The 14,712-nt window shown below is 35.8% G+C and overlaps 1 protein-coding gene across 10 annotated transcripts in view; it reads left to right on the top strand.

Annotated features, from left to right (window-relative positions):
- UHRF2 (ubiquitin like with PHD and ring finger domains 2) overlaps nucleotides 1-14,712 on the top strand; it is a 76,201-nt gene that overhangs the window by 25,791 nt on the left and 35,698 nt on the right. For all 10 annotated transcript variants that reach the window (XM_021531690.4, XM_021531689.4, XM_085567388.1 and 7 more), the window contains exon 4: nucleotides 2,245-2,463. In XM_021531690.4, the coding sequence (XP_021387365.1) occupies nucleotides 2,245-2,463 (219 nt within the window). The remainder of the gene's footprint in view (nucleotides 1-2,244; nucleotides 2,464-14,712) is intronic.

The raw sequence follows: 14,712 nt of genomic DNA, 5'->3' as shown, positions 1-14,712 counted from the left end.
AAAAGTGGATTTTGGGCGTGTCTTTTGATAACTGATAGGCAATATTTTTTTGCTTGGGTTTTTTCATTAACTTCTTCCAGGAACAAAAGTAGAGACATAGTGATGACAGTCTTTGAAATTCCTCATCATTACAATAGGAAGGATCTGAGTTGTATAGAGGTGAGAAAGATAATATGAATCTGAATTTAGGGAAAAATCTTGTCCAAAGCTCGTCCAGGGAAACAGAAGCTGAAGACATTTTACTTTCAGGAGAGAATAGATTTTTCTGATCAAGGTTAAGTTTCTATGAATGTCAGCTCTTTTAAGTCAAGTATTTTAGTTTTTTTTTTTAAGAGTGACATGGGAATATCTATAATGTTTATTTGTTATTTTTATGATTCCATGTGTATTTCTTGTTTGATTATTTCACTGTATGCATAAATGGTTTCTGGTTTTGATCTATCTTCTCTAGTTTCCTGATGTTTATGCACTATTTTGGTTTCAGAGCTCAAGTAAACTGAGTCTTTATTTGCTATGTTCTACTTGCTGTCTTCTGCAACCCTTAGGAAAGATTTTCTGTAAAACTTTTGGAACTGATTAGTAGGTCAAACGTAGCTGTCTTAAGATTTCAGTAGCCTGTTGTACAATAATGTGATGTTATTTAGGCATTCAAGTAGGCATGATCTCTATAGCTGTTTTTTTTCTTTGTCTTATTACCTGTAGGTGAATCAGTCATGGTTTTTGTGAATTGTAACAGTTAAAATAATTAAAATAGTAGAACAATATTCTAATTCTTTAGGTGAATTGTTGCATGGCATAAAGGCAAAACCTCAAATATTAGCTTTTCAGTATGCACTGAATTTGGAAACAACATGGGCAAAAAAAACCTTAGGAAATATGGAGAGTTACTATGAAACTCTTGTATTGATAATTGCTTGATTGCAAGCACCTGTCTTTATATGATGGAACTTCTATTATGCAAAACTTTGTAATTAGGATCTAAAAATGTTGGTGCAAAAACAAGCTTTGTAGTTAACTTTTTAAGTAGTTAGAGATACGTTTTTTTACTTAGGTATTAGTTTATCTGAAGGTACATCCACTCCTAAACTATTGCGGTTCAAGCTTCTTTAAACAAAACTGTCAGTAGATCTCCCCTGTTCCCCCAGTCCCCACATCAGTAGTAGCAGCTGGTGTGTTAAATAAATACAAGGCATAAAACAAAGCAAGATGAACTTGTTTAAAATGTGTCCAGTTTCATTGGTGGGCTTTCAGTCAACTGTTCAGGAGTAGACATCATGATTTCAGTCTATAGGTTGTCGGTCTCATGCTCTTAATGACAATTGTTTTAATACTACTTACTACTTCCTGTAGTAAGTTGCAATGTGCAGTTTTCCCAAGACCTTGAAATGTTCTTGTTCACTACAGGTGGAGGCATGTTGTAAAGTGGTAGAGCCACACTTCTATTAGTAAGAGTAGGATTTTGCTGTTAATATTTAACAATGCTGTTTGATAAAGGTATATTAATTTAACTGTGAGTGCTCTTGTTAAAGTGCCAGTAATTGCATGATGAAAATATTACTTTAGATACATCGGACTCAGCATTGTTTGTTAAGAAGGGATAATGAATAATTTTAATAGCAGCTGTTTATTTGCAATAGACTTAATTTCATTTTCCCTGTTAAATTTGTTCTGTGAACTCATGTTGTACTAGCTAAGTGGTGGGAGATTATCTGCCTGCACACAGTATGAAAAAGGAACTTCACTTGAGTATCTTTTAACTTTTTGTTACAGGATAGCTTTTTTATTTTTTTTTTTTTCAATTAGTATTTTGATCCTGTCTCTATTCTGCTATTTTTCCAGCACATGTGCAAATACAGGCTCTAGTGTCAAGTAATAGTTGCCGTATTGAGAGGATTATAAGAAAACTGTAGTGTTAAAATGAAAAGCATCTCAAATTTGCAAAAGTTTCCTTCCTGCATTGTGCTTTCAGATAATACTAAATTATTGAGAAGTGCATATAGATTTACTGAATTACTTTTAAAAAAAAACTCATGGAGGGTATTTTTCCCTTCTGAGATGAGACAAATTCTTACTTTGTATTTAGAGGAAAGCTGTATTTTAAAAAGGAAAATAGGTCTGATTTTATGGTTTTTGTATGCCCAAAGAACATTCAAAAACTTTTACTTCCGAAAAAAGTTGTCTGTGACTTTCTTTTTACTGTTGCAGTAGTCATAATCATTGGTGTTGTTGGTTTTGCTTTTCAAGGTACCCAGAAAATGGCATAATAGAAATGGACACAGTTAATCTTCGGCCCCGAGCAAGAACCATTCTGAAGTGGAGTGAGCTAAAAGTGGGTGATGTGGTGATGGTTAACTACAATGTTGAGACACCAGAAGAAAGAGGATTTTGGTTTGATGCAGAAATCACCTCTTTGAGAGAAATCTCAAGGACTAACAAAGAGGTTCATGCTAAAATTCTGCTGGGGTAAGATTTGCTTGACCAACTCAGAAAATCTCTACATATCATATGAAGTGCATTTGGTTTAGTTTTTTATCTGCTAGTCACCACTAGGTTAATTTTAATATTATACTTTGATTCCACAGCTGTGTGAATTACAAAATTAGAGTGCATGATTTTTACAATGTGCAGATTTAACTGTAAGTCAGAATTTTTATTTTTCAGGATATTGCCAGATGCAACCATAAAGTTTATGTATTGTGTGTTCAGATTGATCAGAGCATGTTACAGTAATTTTTTAGGTAATTTGGAACCTGTAGGTCTTGCCGAGTATGAGTTATCTCTGACAATTTGAATAAGTCTGTGAGCTGGCTAAATAAATTTTTAAATAATAAAATATTTGTATAGTATTATAACCTCTAAGTAAAGTGTGGAGCTGCAGGATGTCAAGTTTTCATTGTGACTGAGATTACCTGAATATCTTTGCTTTGTTTTGCTACTTAATTTTAAAACTTCCGTACAGTTCTTTATCTCCAGAAAACACTGCTCCTATCCTTAAGATATTGCTGTCAGTAAGCTATGTTGTTGACTGCTTAGGGATGAACAGATGACCAATGGTTAATAGAATGTTAGCATGTCCCACATTTACTCATGAGTGTTATCATCTGGGAGTGTATTCCTGAAAATGAATTGGACTACTAGCATACCATGTAGTTTTCTTTACTAGAAAAGAGGATGTTGTATCTGTAGGAAGACTTAGTGTGTGACATGGTTACTTGGCAGAGACACACAGAAATCTCTGTGAATCCAGTCTAATTCAGTATTTTGTGTAAAAGTGCAATCTTATCTAGTGCGAGGAAATAGCAAAGACATTGGCTCAGTAAAGTATGCAAGTAAATGAAGGTATGTTGTGGGGGTGGGTTTTAATTTTAGAATTCTAGTAGTTTCGTAGACACTCTCGGTGCATTATACTCATCTTTTATTAAGTAGAGTAGGCACATGGATTTGTTTGGTAGGCAAAGCAAAAAAACCCCAAAGTTGAAATAAAAACTAGAAAAAAATGAGAAGATACTTTGAATTACTAACTTGAAAGAGAGAAGAGAATAAGAAATGGAGCACAGTATCAATGGAGAGATGCAGATTTTCATTGTAGTGCATTTAGTGCTAGTGGCATTTGGTGAGTCTGGGATGGGTTTCATGGCCTTCTACAAATAGAACTGTCAAGACAGCAGTTACATGAAGTTCAAATGTCTCTTGATAACAATTTCTAAAATTATGACCTATGTGGATTCTTTCAGAGTTTTCCCCATCTGTTAAAAATAGGATAATCAAAATACATTTTTGTCTTGTTTGACAAGACAGATGTCTGCTAAGGAAGGGGAGCCTTCCCTGAAATGGAAAATGTAAGCCCCTCTCCCTCTGAATTACTATAATTTTGAAATTAAAAGGCTCTCAGGCAAAGATAGGGGAATAGGAATAACAGTTCTTTACTAGAACTCTTAAAAACTAAAACTACAGATGTAGTAGTACAAACTAAAAGTAAAAATACAAATGTAGTAGTACAAACGAAAAAAAACTACTGTCAGAGTCAGAATACGACCTGACACCCTGTGGGTCAGGGTGCTGGTAGCAGTCCCATTAAATGGTGGCTGCAGTCTTCTTGGAGTGGCAGATGTGGTTTTGTTGAAGCAGTGATCCTGAAGGGTGAGTTTTCCTCTGAAGATCCAGTGGTGTTTTAGATGGGTCTGGTCTTCCTCGCTCTGATGTTCCGAATCTCAGATTATATCCAGGAATGCTTGGCTCCTCCCCTTGGGCAGAGCATCTCACAATGGGGTGATGTAATTTTATCAGTCACAGCAGTGAGACTCAATGGCTCATTAACAGGAGATACCTCCCTGGAGGGCGGATTGGTTGTGGAAGGGATAAAGAAAACTGCCCAATTAACAGAAGATAATGGCCATACATCTAACAGATAGGAATAGAATACCCCTATTTCCAACCTGAGACAATTTTATATTTGCAAAAAAGAAGCACCTCGTGGCTAATAAATTCTGGTTGGACCTCAATAGGGTAGTCTTTTCTATATCTAAATAAGCTGATGGTTATGCTTCAAACTAGAAGATGCTAAATTCAAATACTGTCAGTACTGTGGCTGGTACAATAGGGTTCCCCCTGATACTTATACTTACTATCTTCTGAAGGGAGTTGGGAGGAAGACAACACAGTGGATAAATTCTAAGATGATGAATTTAAGTCCATTTTTCAGATTAAATAATATTTCAGAGAATTTTCTTCCTAATTAAGAACTCTGATTTCCTTATAAATATTGATAGATTCTCTATGCATAATCAATTTATTGCAGAAAGTAAAGTTAACCTAGCCCTGGCATTTCTTAAATTTATCAAAGAATAATTCTGTATCACTTGTACTACCCAAGTCATTCCTCTCAATTAGTAATAAAGGAACAGGGCAAATCTCCTAGTATTCATAAATTTGTGTAAAGATCATGCAGAAGTAATTGCTTTGAATTTCAGGCAAGTGGATTTACAAATTTAAAAAACAATCTCAGTGTTTAATTGTTAATTAATATATAAATGATATAAAATATATTGATTTAGTTTAGAATTATAATGCAGTCTTTGTTATTTTAATCTAGAATAATGCAATTAATATATTTCTAGTCTATAATATTAATATGTGATTGAGCTCTTAACATTATGTTAGCATTAACTATTTGTCTCAAATCTGAAATTTATTTTGAGTTTCTTATGATTATCTGTTAATGACTAATTGATTGTATGCTAATAATTAGTTTCAACCTTAGCAGGAAGTAAAGGGAGGCAGGGGTCTTAGGGTTGCATCTTAGGGTTGATGTATTAATTGCTTGGACTTCTTTCCTTTGTGGTATTATATCAAAGAGACTTTGTATGAAACAATTTGTGTGCCATATTTGAAGGTTTGATTTATTGATCTTGTTGCTTATGACAAAGATTTCCTGAAGCTGTTGGCATAATCACAGGAAATAACAAGAATATGCTCTTTGTGGTCATGCTTTGAAGCTAGTAGAACATATGATAAATACTTCTTTTTGGTGCACCTTTTTGACATGTGTGTTTGTTTGGTGTTACTGTTACTCATATCTTCATGATAACCAAAAGGAAAATTCCTTACAGTCTGTCATCATTAGCTCATATTTCAGAAATATATATGAAATAGTAAATATTACCAAATGGATCATGAGACTGAATAGGGGAGGCAAACATCATTATGCAGAATAATTGACCACTTATTATTAATTTTCATTTCTGTAGTATTCACATTGCAGCTGAAATTTGTAATTGTAGGATGTCTAAACCATATAGAACAGGATTTTGTGTCTCACAGGGAAATAGCAGTGCTTTGGCCATGGAATAGGACTAAAGGTTTCTCATGACTGTGTGTGCATGCTTGCAGTTTAGCCATCTCTGAATGTGAGTTTCTTATTTTGGAGTATCTGTGGTACGTCTAAATTTATTTTAACTAGCAAGGTGCTCCATCTCTGGTTTTATATATCCTCTGTTCTTCCCTTTGGGGAGAGTGTTTTATTTCCAAATGATAACAGTTGTTTCGTATTCCAGAATAATATGACATATTGTCTTTGAGGATAATTGCTTACAATTTAACCTTGGAGCCAGCAGATATATTTAAATTCACCATACCAAATCAAACCAGAGTAGATCAAATGATGCTCTCTCTACATTCTCTCCGTCCTAGAATTGAAGATAAGAGACTGAATTAGATCTTAGTTTTCCTCAGTAAACCCTTGAAAGTCTGAGTTTAGCAAGGACTCTGTCAATAGGAAGATGCTTTTTTGCTTAAGCCTTTGGAGGTGTGTAAGAATGTAGATATAAATGATAGAGAGTGAACATAATTTTCTTCTTTTGATGGATGAATGTTTAATGAATTTCATGTCTTCACCCATACAGCTATAAAGGAATGTAGTAGAATGGTCCTAAATTTTCATGTTCTTATTTATCATCTTTAGTTCTGCAAGTTTTTGAATGATCATTCCTGCTCCTAAAAAGGATTTTTTTTTCAGATTACTTGCTCTTAATTTTTAAATACTTTTATTGTATTTTTCTTGTAACATGCGAGATCTGCTGTTTGTCTTCCTTTTTTTAATGGTATGCATCCATATTTATCATCTTACTACTCATTTTGTTAATATCTAGCATGTTTTATTCTCAGAATGCAATATATTTTAAAATTATATGTATGCTACTGTACAGATTTTTCTTTTAACTTCTCCTTTTATTTCTTTTGGACAAGATTTTCCGTTTATATTTAACTTCTGATTTTTTTAAGAAAATCATACTTATATTTGTTTTTACAGCTTTGAAAAGGCACAGAAATTAAACACTTTAGAAAATAGTGAGTATTCTCTAATAGTGAGTGAAACAAGTGCATGGGTTTTTTTTGTTTATAATTTCAAGAATTCTTGTGCCTCTGTCAATTTTTATCTAGTTAAAAAGAAAGTTATTGGTAGTTGTATCTTGTTTTGACACTTTGGAAAATAATGTACCATACTTCCTCACTCACCATCACTCTCACTATATATTGTGATAATCATCGTATCACAGTTGTTGTTACGATTTCATAGATGCCCAGTAGTACAGTTCTCATAGTGCTTCTTCTTTAGGTCTGGAATTTTCATCAGTGTGGTTTGTTTTACAAATGCTTGCATAATTTTCTACCCAAAGTAATATCCTTGTTTTATTGTAGTGTCTTTGACTGGTTCTGGTTTATCTGGGAGGACATTGTTTTGATGGTGTGTGAAATACTAACAGTATTTACTTGGACACATTTTCTCAAATAACTTGAATGCTGTATCAGTAGGTATCCTAGTAATAAGAATTTTCATTGCTGAAAACCTTACCTGCAGCTTTTTTGCACAGATGTAAAAGTGGCATATTTCTTCTAGGCAACAAAACTAGTAAAAAGGTGAATTTATATCTCTCACTTTCCTCTTGTGACCTCAGTGGAGCTGGCCACCTCCTTTGAAGAAGAGAACTCCTCTTGAATCAACAAGTCTGTTTCAAATCAAGATAGATTCTGAGTGGTCAAGAAGCCTGCTGAGATTTTTGATGATGAATCTGTGGAGGTGATGCCTAGAATTTTTTTAAGCATTTCTTTGTACTACTTTTCCCAGTGTCTACAGCTAGAGACTGCTTTTTTTGTGATACACAGCCTTAGGGAATAATCTCACAACTCATAACAGGGATTATTCTTGACAACCGGAATGTTTTGCATACTACTTGATTACCTTGTTGGACAAAAGAGATCATGTTAGCTGAAGTGGTGTGTGAGTGTAATTCTCTGCTTGAACTTAGAAATGAAGTTTACTTCACATTAAACTGTTCACTTTTAAATTCTAGATTAGGTTTTTGACCTTTCTTCAGCTGTGGTTTCAGGAAAAGTTTAAGGAAAAGTCAAAAATTAAAAGATTCAATGGACCTAAGGACAGAATTATATTAAAGTTAATATAATAATATTAATAATAATCATAATAATATTAAATAATATTAAATATATTCTGAATAGTGTGAAGTATCTTTTGTTAATGATTCAGGTGTACAGGAGATATATCCCAGGAGATATTGGGACATCCTTGTTCTAGAGAAATGTTGTTATTCAGGCTGTATTGTTTCTATCAAATGTGAAACAGAAGAACAGTATCTGACTAAGAATAACTCATGAAGAGAGCATGAGCAGAGTGAATCATGTAACCATTCAGTGTAGTACTTGTCCTCTTTGCAAGGTCTTTATGAGATACATTTCCTTGATTCAGCAACTGTGGCATTAAATCCTTGGTGTTGACACAGGCTAGGGATGAACTCATGGACCTCAGCCCTACTGAAAAGAACTTGGGGGTGCTGGTGAATGAGAGGCTGGACCTGACCCAGCCATGGGCACTCACGGCCCAGAGAGCCAGACGTGTCCTGGGCTGCATCCAAAGAACTGACCCCCCAGCAGGGCCAGGGGGGGATTCTGGCCCTCTGCTGTCGTGAGACCCCCACCTGCAGTGCTGTATCCAGGTTCCTGGCAGGGGACAGAAAGGACATGGACCAATTGGAGCAAGTCCAGAGGAGGCCACCAAGATAGTTGAGGGGAATGGAATACCTCTTCTATTAGGAAAGGCTGGGAGAAGTGGAATTGTTCCACCTGGAGAAGAGAAGGCCTCAGGGTGACCTAATTACAACCTTCTCATATCTGAAGGGAGCCTTCAAAAAAGCCAGAGAAACTTTTTACAAGAGCATGTAGTGACAGAACAATGGGCAATGGCTTCAGGTTGAAAGGTTTGTTTTAGAGTAGATATTGGGAAGAAATTTTGTAGTATGAGGGTGGTGAGGCATAGGAACAGGTTGCCCCGGGAAGATGTGGATGCCCCATCCCTGTTAGTGTTCAAGGTCAGGTTGGGTAGAGCTCTGGGCAGCCTGTCCTAGTGAAGAGTGTTCCTGGCCAGGGATTGGAACTAGGTGATCTTTAAGGTCCCTTTCAACCCAGCCATTCTATGATTCTATGAAAGAGTACATTTTGAGAAGTATTTGGCTGACTTATTATGGATATCCTTTTCTTGTTCCTTTCTCCTTTCCCTTTGGGCAGAAGTTTCTATTTTACAAACACTCACTGCATAGTTGTGATGGACATGTTCTACACAGATCATGGCTATTCCTTCACACTCTTTACCTACATGCTTCATTGTTCTATGTTAAAAAAGAGAGATCCTCAGGAGGTTCCCCTGAATAGAAAGGATTTGAAGGATTACTGTTTTAAGATTTATTGTCCCTAATTATTTTATTATATAGAACAAATACTTTATCTGCATGCTTTCCTTTTCTTAATAAGAGAGCATAAAAAGTAATTGGTTCGTCCTTTTTCATTTCCCTGCATATTGCCTGATCTTAAGTAGCAATACAGGGAAACTGATTGTTTCAGGCTGGTTTCCCAAAATGGTGAGGAAGTAGATTAGATGCTTGTAATTTGTGTTAAGTCTTTTGGACTGTGAATATACAGTTCTTTGAAATTCCTGAATTTTAGTGGCAAACCAGCCTGCCTTACAGAATGAATTATTGAACTCGGAGGATAATGGTTAGAAGTTGCAAGGAACTGCAGGGATGTATCCTGAGGACCTGTACTGTTCAGTATCTCATGACAATACAGTGGACACTTGCCGTGTTTGCAGACACAGTAAATTGATGGAAATTAAGGGGTAGTATTGCCAAGCAGGGAGACCTCAACAAGCAGAGGGGGAATGGGTGGCAGAAGGCTCAAGAAAGTCAAGATGGATAAATGCAGAGTTTTTTTCCACCTGGGATGGCATAACCCCTTGAAGCAGTACTCACTGGGAAGCAGCTCTGATGAGAGGGATGTGTGGGTCTTGATAGGAAGCAAGGTGAATATGAGTCAGCAGTGTGTAATGATGATTAACAGTATTTGTGCTGTGTAAAAAGAAAAATAATAGAAGACTGGGGAAACACACTAACCACTCATTAAACTGCATAAAGAATATTCCACTCACCTACTATTTCCCTCAGCTCTTAACACACACCCTCTCATCTAGATGGACAAAAGAGAGATACATAAAATATAGTGAATTTCAGTAGAGGGGCAGAAAATTGATTCTTTGGATTGCATCTAAAAGTGTAACATTTCAATTATGTGTTGAAACATTAATTGCTTTAACAACAACAGAAAAAAGCATAAGTAAAAACTGTTAAAATTTCAAATGTTTTGGGTTTTGGACCTGAAGAGTGGGTTGACTTGGATCTTGAGGGTTTTTGGTTTTCCAGAACATAAACTATATCTTCAGTATTTGTAAGTGTCCTTTCTCTAATAAACATGCAAACTTGGAACCACAGAGTCTTTTGACTTGATTTTTTAGGGGGGTGATATTTAGAAGTATTCTGAAGTTTAATTTGTTCCTACTGAGGAAAGTAAGTCCAAACAGAAGAGGAAGAACAGAAGAAAACAAATTTAAGTTGCAAAAAGGCAAGCAGTGGGTGGGTGGGAAATAGTGGTGGGCACAATATTGGGTAAAGCATTATGAAAATAAAAAGAAAAAAGGAGTTGTGTTGAAAAATATGTATACACTTAAGAGAAACTTCAAGGATAGAAGGGAGCTCTTGTATTGTTCAAGCAGGATGAGCCAGAGCAGCTTGTCTAGGACTATGTGTAGTTGGGGTTTTAATAATGTTATGGGTGGTTACCATGGTGCTTCAAGTTCCCTGTGAGAACAGGGCCTGTAAACATGAAAGTTTTTCCAGTTGTCTGAAGGAGTAAGTAAATAAGTAAGTAAATATGTGTTTATACTCTACAACAGGCACCCATTACAGCCTCACTAATGTTCTGTCTGCTAACCTTGACCTGTAAGCTCTTTGGTTCTTCATCTGCCCTCATGTAAGGGTCAGCTGCTCTTAGTCTTCCTAGCCTCTTCTTCCTGAAGAGCCCTTACGGATTAGTGACAGCATTCCAGTCCTGTGAGCTATCCCACCATGTCTCCATGACCCCAGTGTTGTCATGGAGCTACACACACTTCTGTAATCCCCTTTGTTCATTGACCATGCATTGGTGTGTAGGTGTTTCAGGGAGGCACAAAAGTGTGCTTTTCTCAATTATTTGTTGGGATTCTCTCTAACAGTTAACCCCACATAAGTCTATGGGCATTTGGATTTATCAGCATAAAAATTTGTAATTAGAAGATTATCAGAGATTCCAGACAAACACAAATGACCTGGAAAAGTTGTAATTACCATTATGTAATGGCTGTTGGACACTTAAGTGGAGGATTTAATATTATGCACTAATGAAATTGGAAATCACGGTGGGAGCATTTGCTGTAGTTTTTCTGAAGAGAGTTGGGCAATATAAGGAATGAAGACATTCCAAAATAAGCAGCTGCCCTCTAAATGCCAAAGTAGTTAGGACCTCTTTTTCTCTTTAGGATTTTCTGACTTTCAGGATTTCTTAGTGAATTAGATTCATCATGTTCTGAGCAGGAGAATCTCTGGATTCCAAGCTTTTTCAGTACAGTAATGCTGTCATATCCATTCAAGCCATGATAATAAATTCATTACAAAATTTCTAGGCTAGAAATTTGGTTTCTTCTTTGCAAGCAGTTCTCCTTGCTTTTGGTTTGATATGACCATTCTTTGGAAATGTCTTTGTGATTCTTTGATTCTGTGCTATTGTGTTTTTATGATTTCTGAAGGTGAATACCTTCAGAAGTTTTCACAGCTTTTTTTTTTCTGTGATTGGTTGGTTTTGTGTGATTTTTGTTGGTTGGTTTTAAAGCACCTTACATTTTGGGGATTTGTTGTTGATTTATTCACTTAGGTTTTGGGATTTTTTGAGGAGTTCATATTTTTGGTGTTTGTGGTTTTTTGGTTAATTTGTTTTGGTTTTTGCTTTGTATTTTGTTTGTTTTTTCCAGAGTGCTTAATGTGTTTCTGTGCTTTCAGGAGTCTTTCTTTTCTTTGATTTTTGGAAGGTCTTCTCATCCTGATACTATCTCTGTGAGTTTGTTATGACAAGAGGTGCTTCTTCTCATGTCTTTGTTTTTGAGTTGAGGTTCTCACTAGTCTGGCAGGTTTCACAGATTCGTCTCCTGTAACTTTATCTTAGCTCATGATGAGTGTGTGCTATATCTACTCACTGAATTGCAATATAATTTAGAATCTGGATAGAAGTGTTTAACCTCTTATAGTAGGAATCACCTCTTTGTATCTTTGCTTCTTCCTAGCATGAAAGAATTTGTTGACTAGACTGCACCCTTGAAATGATGTCTTGAACAGACTTTTAGCATTGTTTCTGTGCACTGCAGTTCAGTCTGCAAACACACAAAGTCAACTGAGCTTAGACTATGTCCTGTGATGCCAAGCACACCTCTTATATCTTTGTTTTTCATATATGATGCCTTTGGTGTATTAACTTTATGGGTCATAATAGAGATAATGACCTTTTTTACCTGGTTCTTCATGGACATTTGGGGGTTAATATCTGTGTGTTTCAACTTGCATTTGGAAGCTGTCAATGCCTACTGAGCATTTGTGATAGTGCCAGTCACAGACATAGTTGTGACTACAAGAAGGGAGCAGCTGGGGTGGTGGCAGTGAACTCCTCTCCCCATCAGGGGTGTTCCTGCAGCACTATGGACAGGGCTGGGTTTGGGGTGGGATCAGGACCTCCACAGGCTCCACTCCTTGGTGTGGTCTGTCTCATGGGGCAGGGATGTGCGCAGTCGTGAGCCTCTGACATTGTTGCTGGCTGTTCTCTCAGGCCAGTTCTTTCCCCAGGTATTCTAATGTCCACCTTTCTGCAGCTCCCCGGCTAAGGAGAAGAGGAGAGTCTCTGTGTCCAAGTCTCTGCTTTCAAAATATGGCATAATGAGCTATTGCTTTGTAAATGCATCAAGCAGCTCACCTACTGCTGACATAAAAAAAAGTAATGTCCTGCCTGACTTGTATGTGTGTTCATAGTATGAATTTTCTAAGTTTGGGAGTATGTGTGTTTTGTTTTCAAAGGCATTAAAGATTCATATTAGAATATGGTCCTCAACATAGCTTAGAAAATGTTAATTTCATTGTTTTGTGGTTGTTTAAATAGTAGTGTGGCTGAAAGAGAGTAATAAAATCTTTGCATAGTGCAGAAGTTGCCACATGTCTTTATCTTTACAATGCTTGTGTAATAAATGAAAAGTTAAATTAAAAGCAGAGCTAATACTGTCCCATTTTGTAACTGTGCATTTTTATTCTAATGATTAAACAAATGTGTGTGCAATATTCTGAAAAAAGTTTTGTAAATACTCTGCTTTTCTGCTGGTGTGTAATAAAGAAAGCAAAAGAACCTCTATGTAATTCAGTACAACCTAGCAGAATTTGGTGAGATTATCAATGTAGTATGCTGTCTAAATATGGGAAGATTTTAAAATCACCTTTGAAACAAGCTTGTTTTAAAAAAAATTTGCAGTTAAATGCTTCAAAGGAGATGATATTACAAGTTCTAATAACCATTTTGAATGGTAATATTGAAATATTGTGTGTTTTTTAAGAAGTTGTTTAACTGTGGTTTGTTGATGCAGAACAGAAAGAGTTGCTGTCTGAAAACTTTACAAAAGCAGAATAAAGGCTGATTAATGTAAGGCATGTAAACAAAGTGTTGCATATGAAAAGATGGATACAGAAAATTGTAGTAAATCTGGTTTTGTTTTGATTTGTGTGTTGTTAAGAGAATTTGTGTATTTGGAGAGCATAGCCAACATTGTATTCTGTTAGGCTTTATTCTGGTTGTGACTGTTTCTCTACTGACCTTGACAGTACCTTTTGACATTAGCCATAGAGACTGACTGTGAATTAGTTGTTGTAAACATGACAGTGTGAATAAGGTTTTGCTCTTAGGGGGCTTAAATATTAATCATTAGACACTTTTCATTATTATTCTTAGTATGAATATGAACTCTGTGTCCATTTTTGTAGTAGTTTTTCTGCCATTTTTATTCAGCCTTGTATTCTTTAGTGTTTGTTAAAATACTGTACTTTTGATTTCAGTGTGGTAAAGTGGTAAACCCAGAAATAAAGAATAAAGTGAGACAGAGATCTGACTATTGTCACTGAATCTCTCAGATTGTATGAAGGGATAAAGTTCTTTAAGCATGGTAACTGTCCAGCAGCTTTTATTTTCTGTGAAGCTGACCTTTGAAATATTCAGGATAATGCCCACACATCTAGTCAACTGTGATTTTGAATATCTAAAGTGTTTTGCTACCTGAAGGTTAAAAATAAAAAAGAAATATGCATGGGGAAAGTGCAGATAAAAGAAGGTTCAGCTGAAGGTTGCTTTCTGGCTATGGCTAACCTATCCTAAAGGAAGGCTTGCATTAGGAATTCTGCTGTGTTGAAGAATCTGGCTTTGTTTTGGGATTTCATTCTTTCAGAAGATTTGGAGTTCTTGCTTGAAATACTAGCATCCTGTTTACTATGCATATTGCATAATCTCAGTTTTGGTATGGTAGACTGAAGAAATGAAAGGTTATACATTTGACAGCATAATATAGCCACAATTTTTTTAGATAACCATAATTTTAAAATCACATGATCATTATTAAAGCACTGAATGTGTACTGTGGCAGAGAAATTATTATTTTACGAGTGAATAGCTAAGCAGATTTTTTTAGCTTTGGTAATGCTTAACCATTTAATATTAGCTCATTTTCACAATGTTCATTGATCTTCCTCTGTAGTT

The sequence above is a fragment of the Lonchura striata genome, chromosome Z (genome assembly GCF_050655825.1).
Source record: "Lonchura striata isolate lonStrDom1 chromosome Z, ASM5065582v1, whole genome shotgun sequence".
Lineage (NCBI taxonomy): Eukaryota > Metazoa > Chordata > Aves > Passeriformes > Estrildidae > Lonchura > Lonchura striata.
This window is presented reverse-complemented; position numbering and strand designations above follow the sequence as displayed.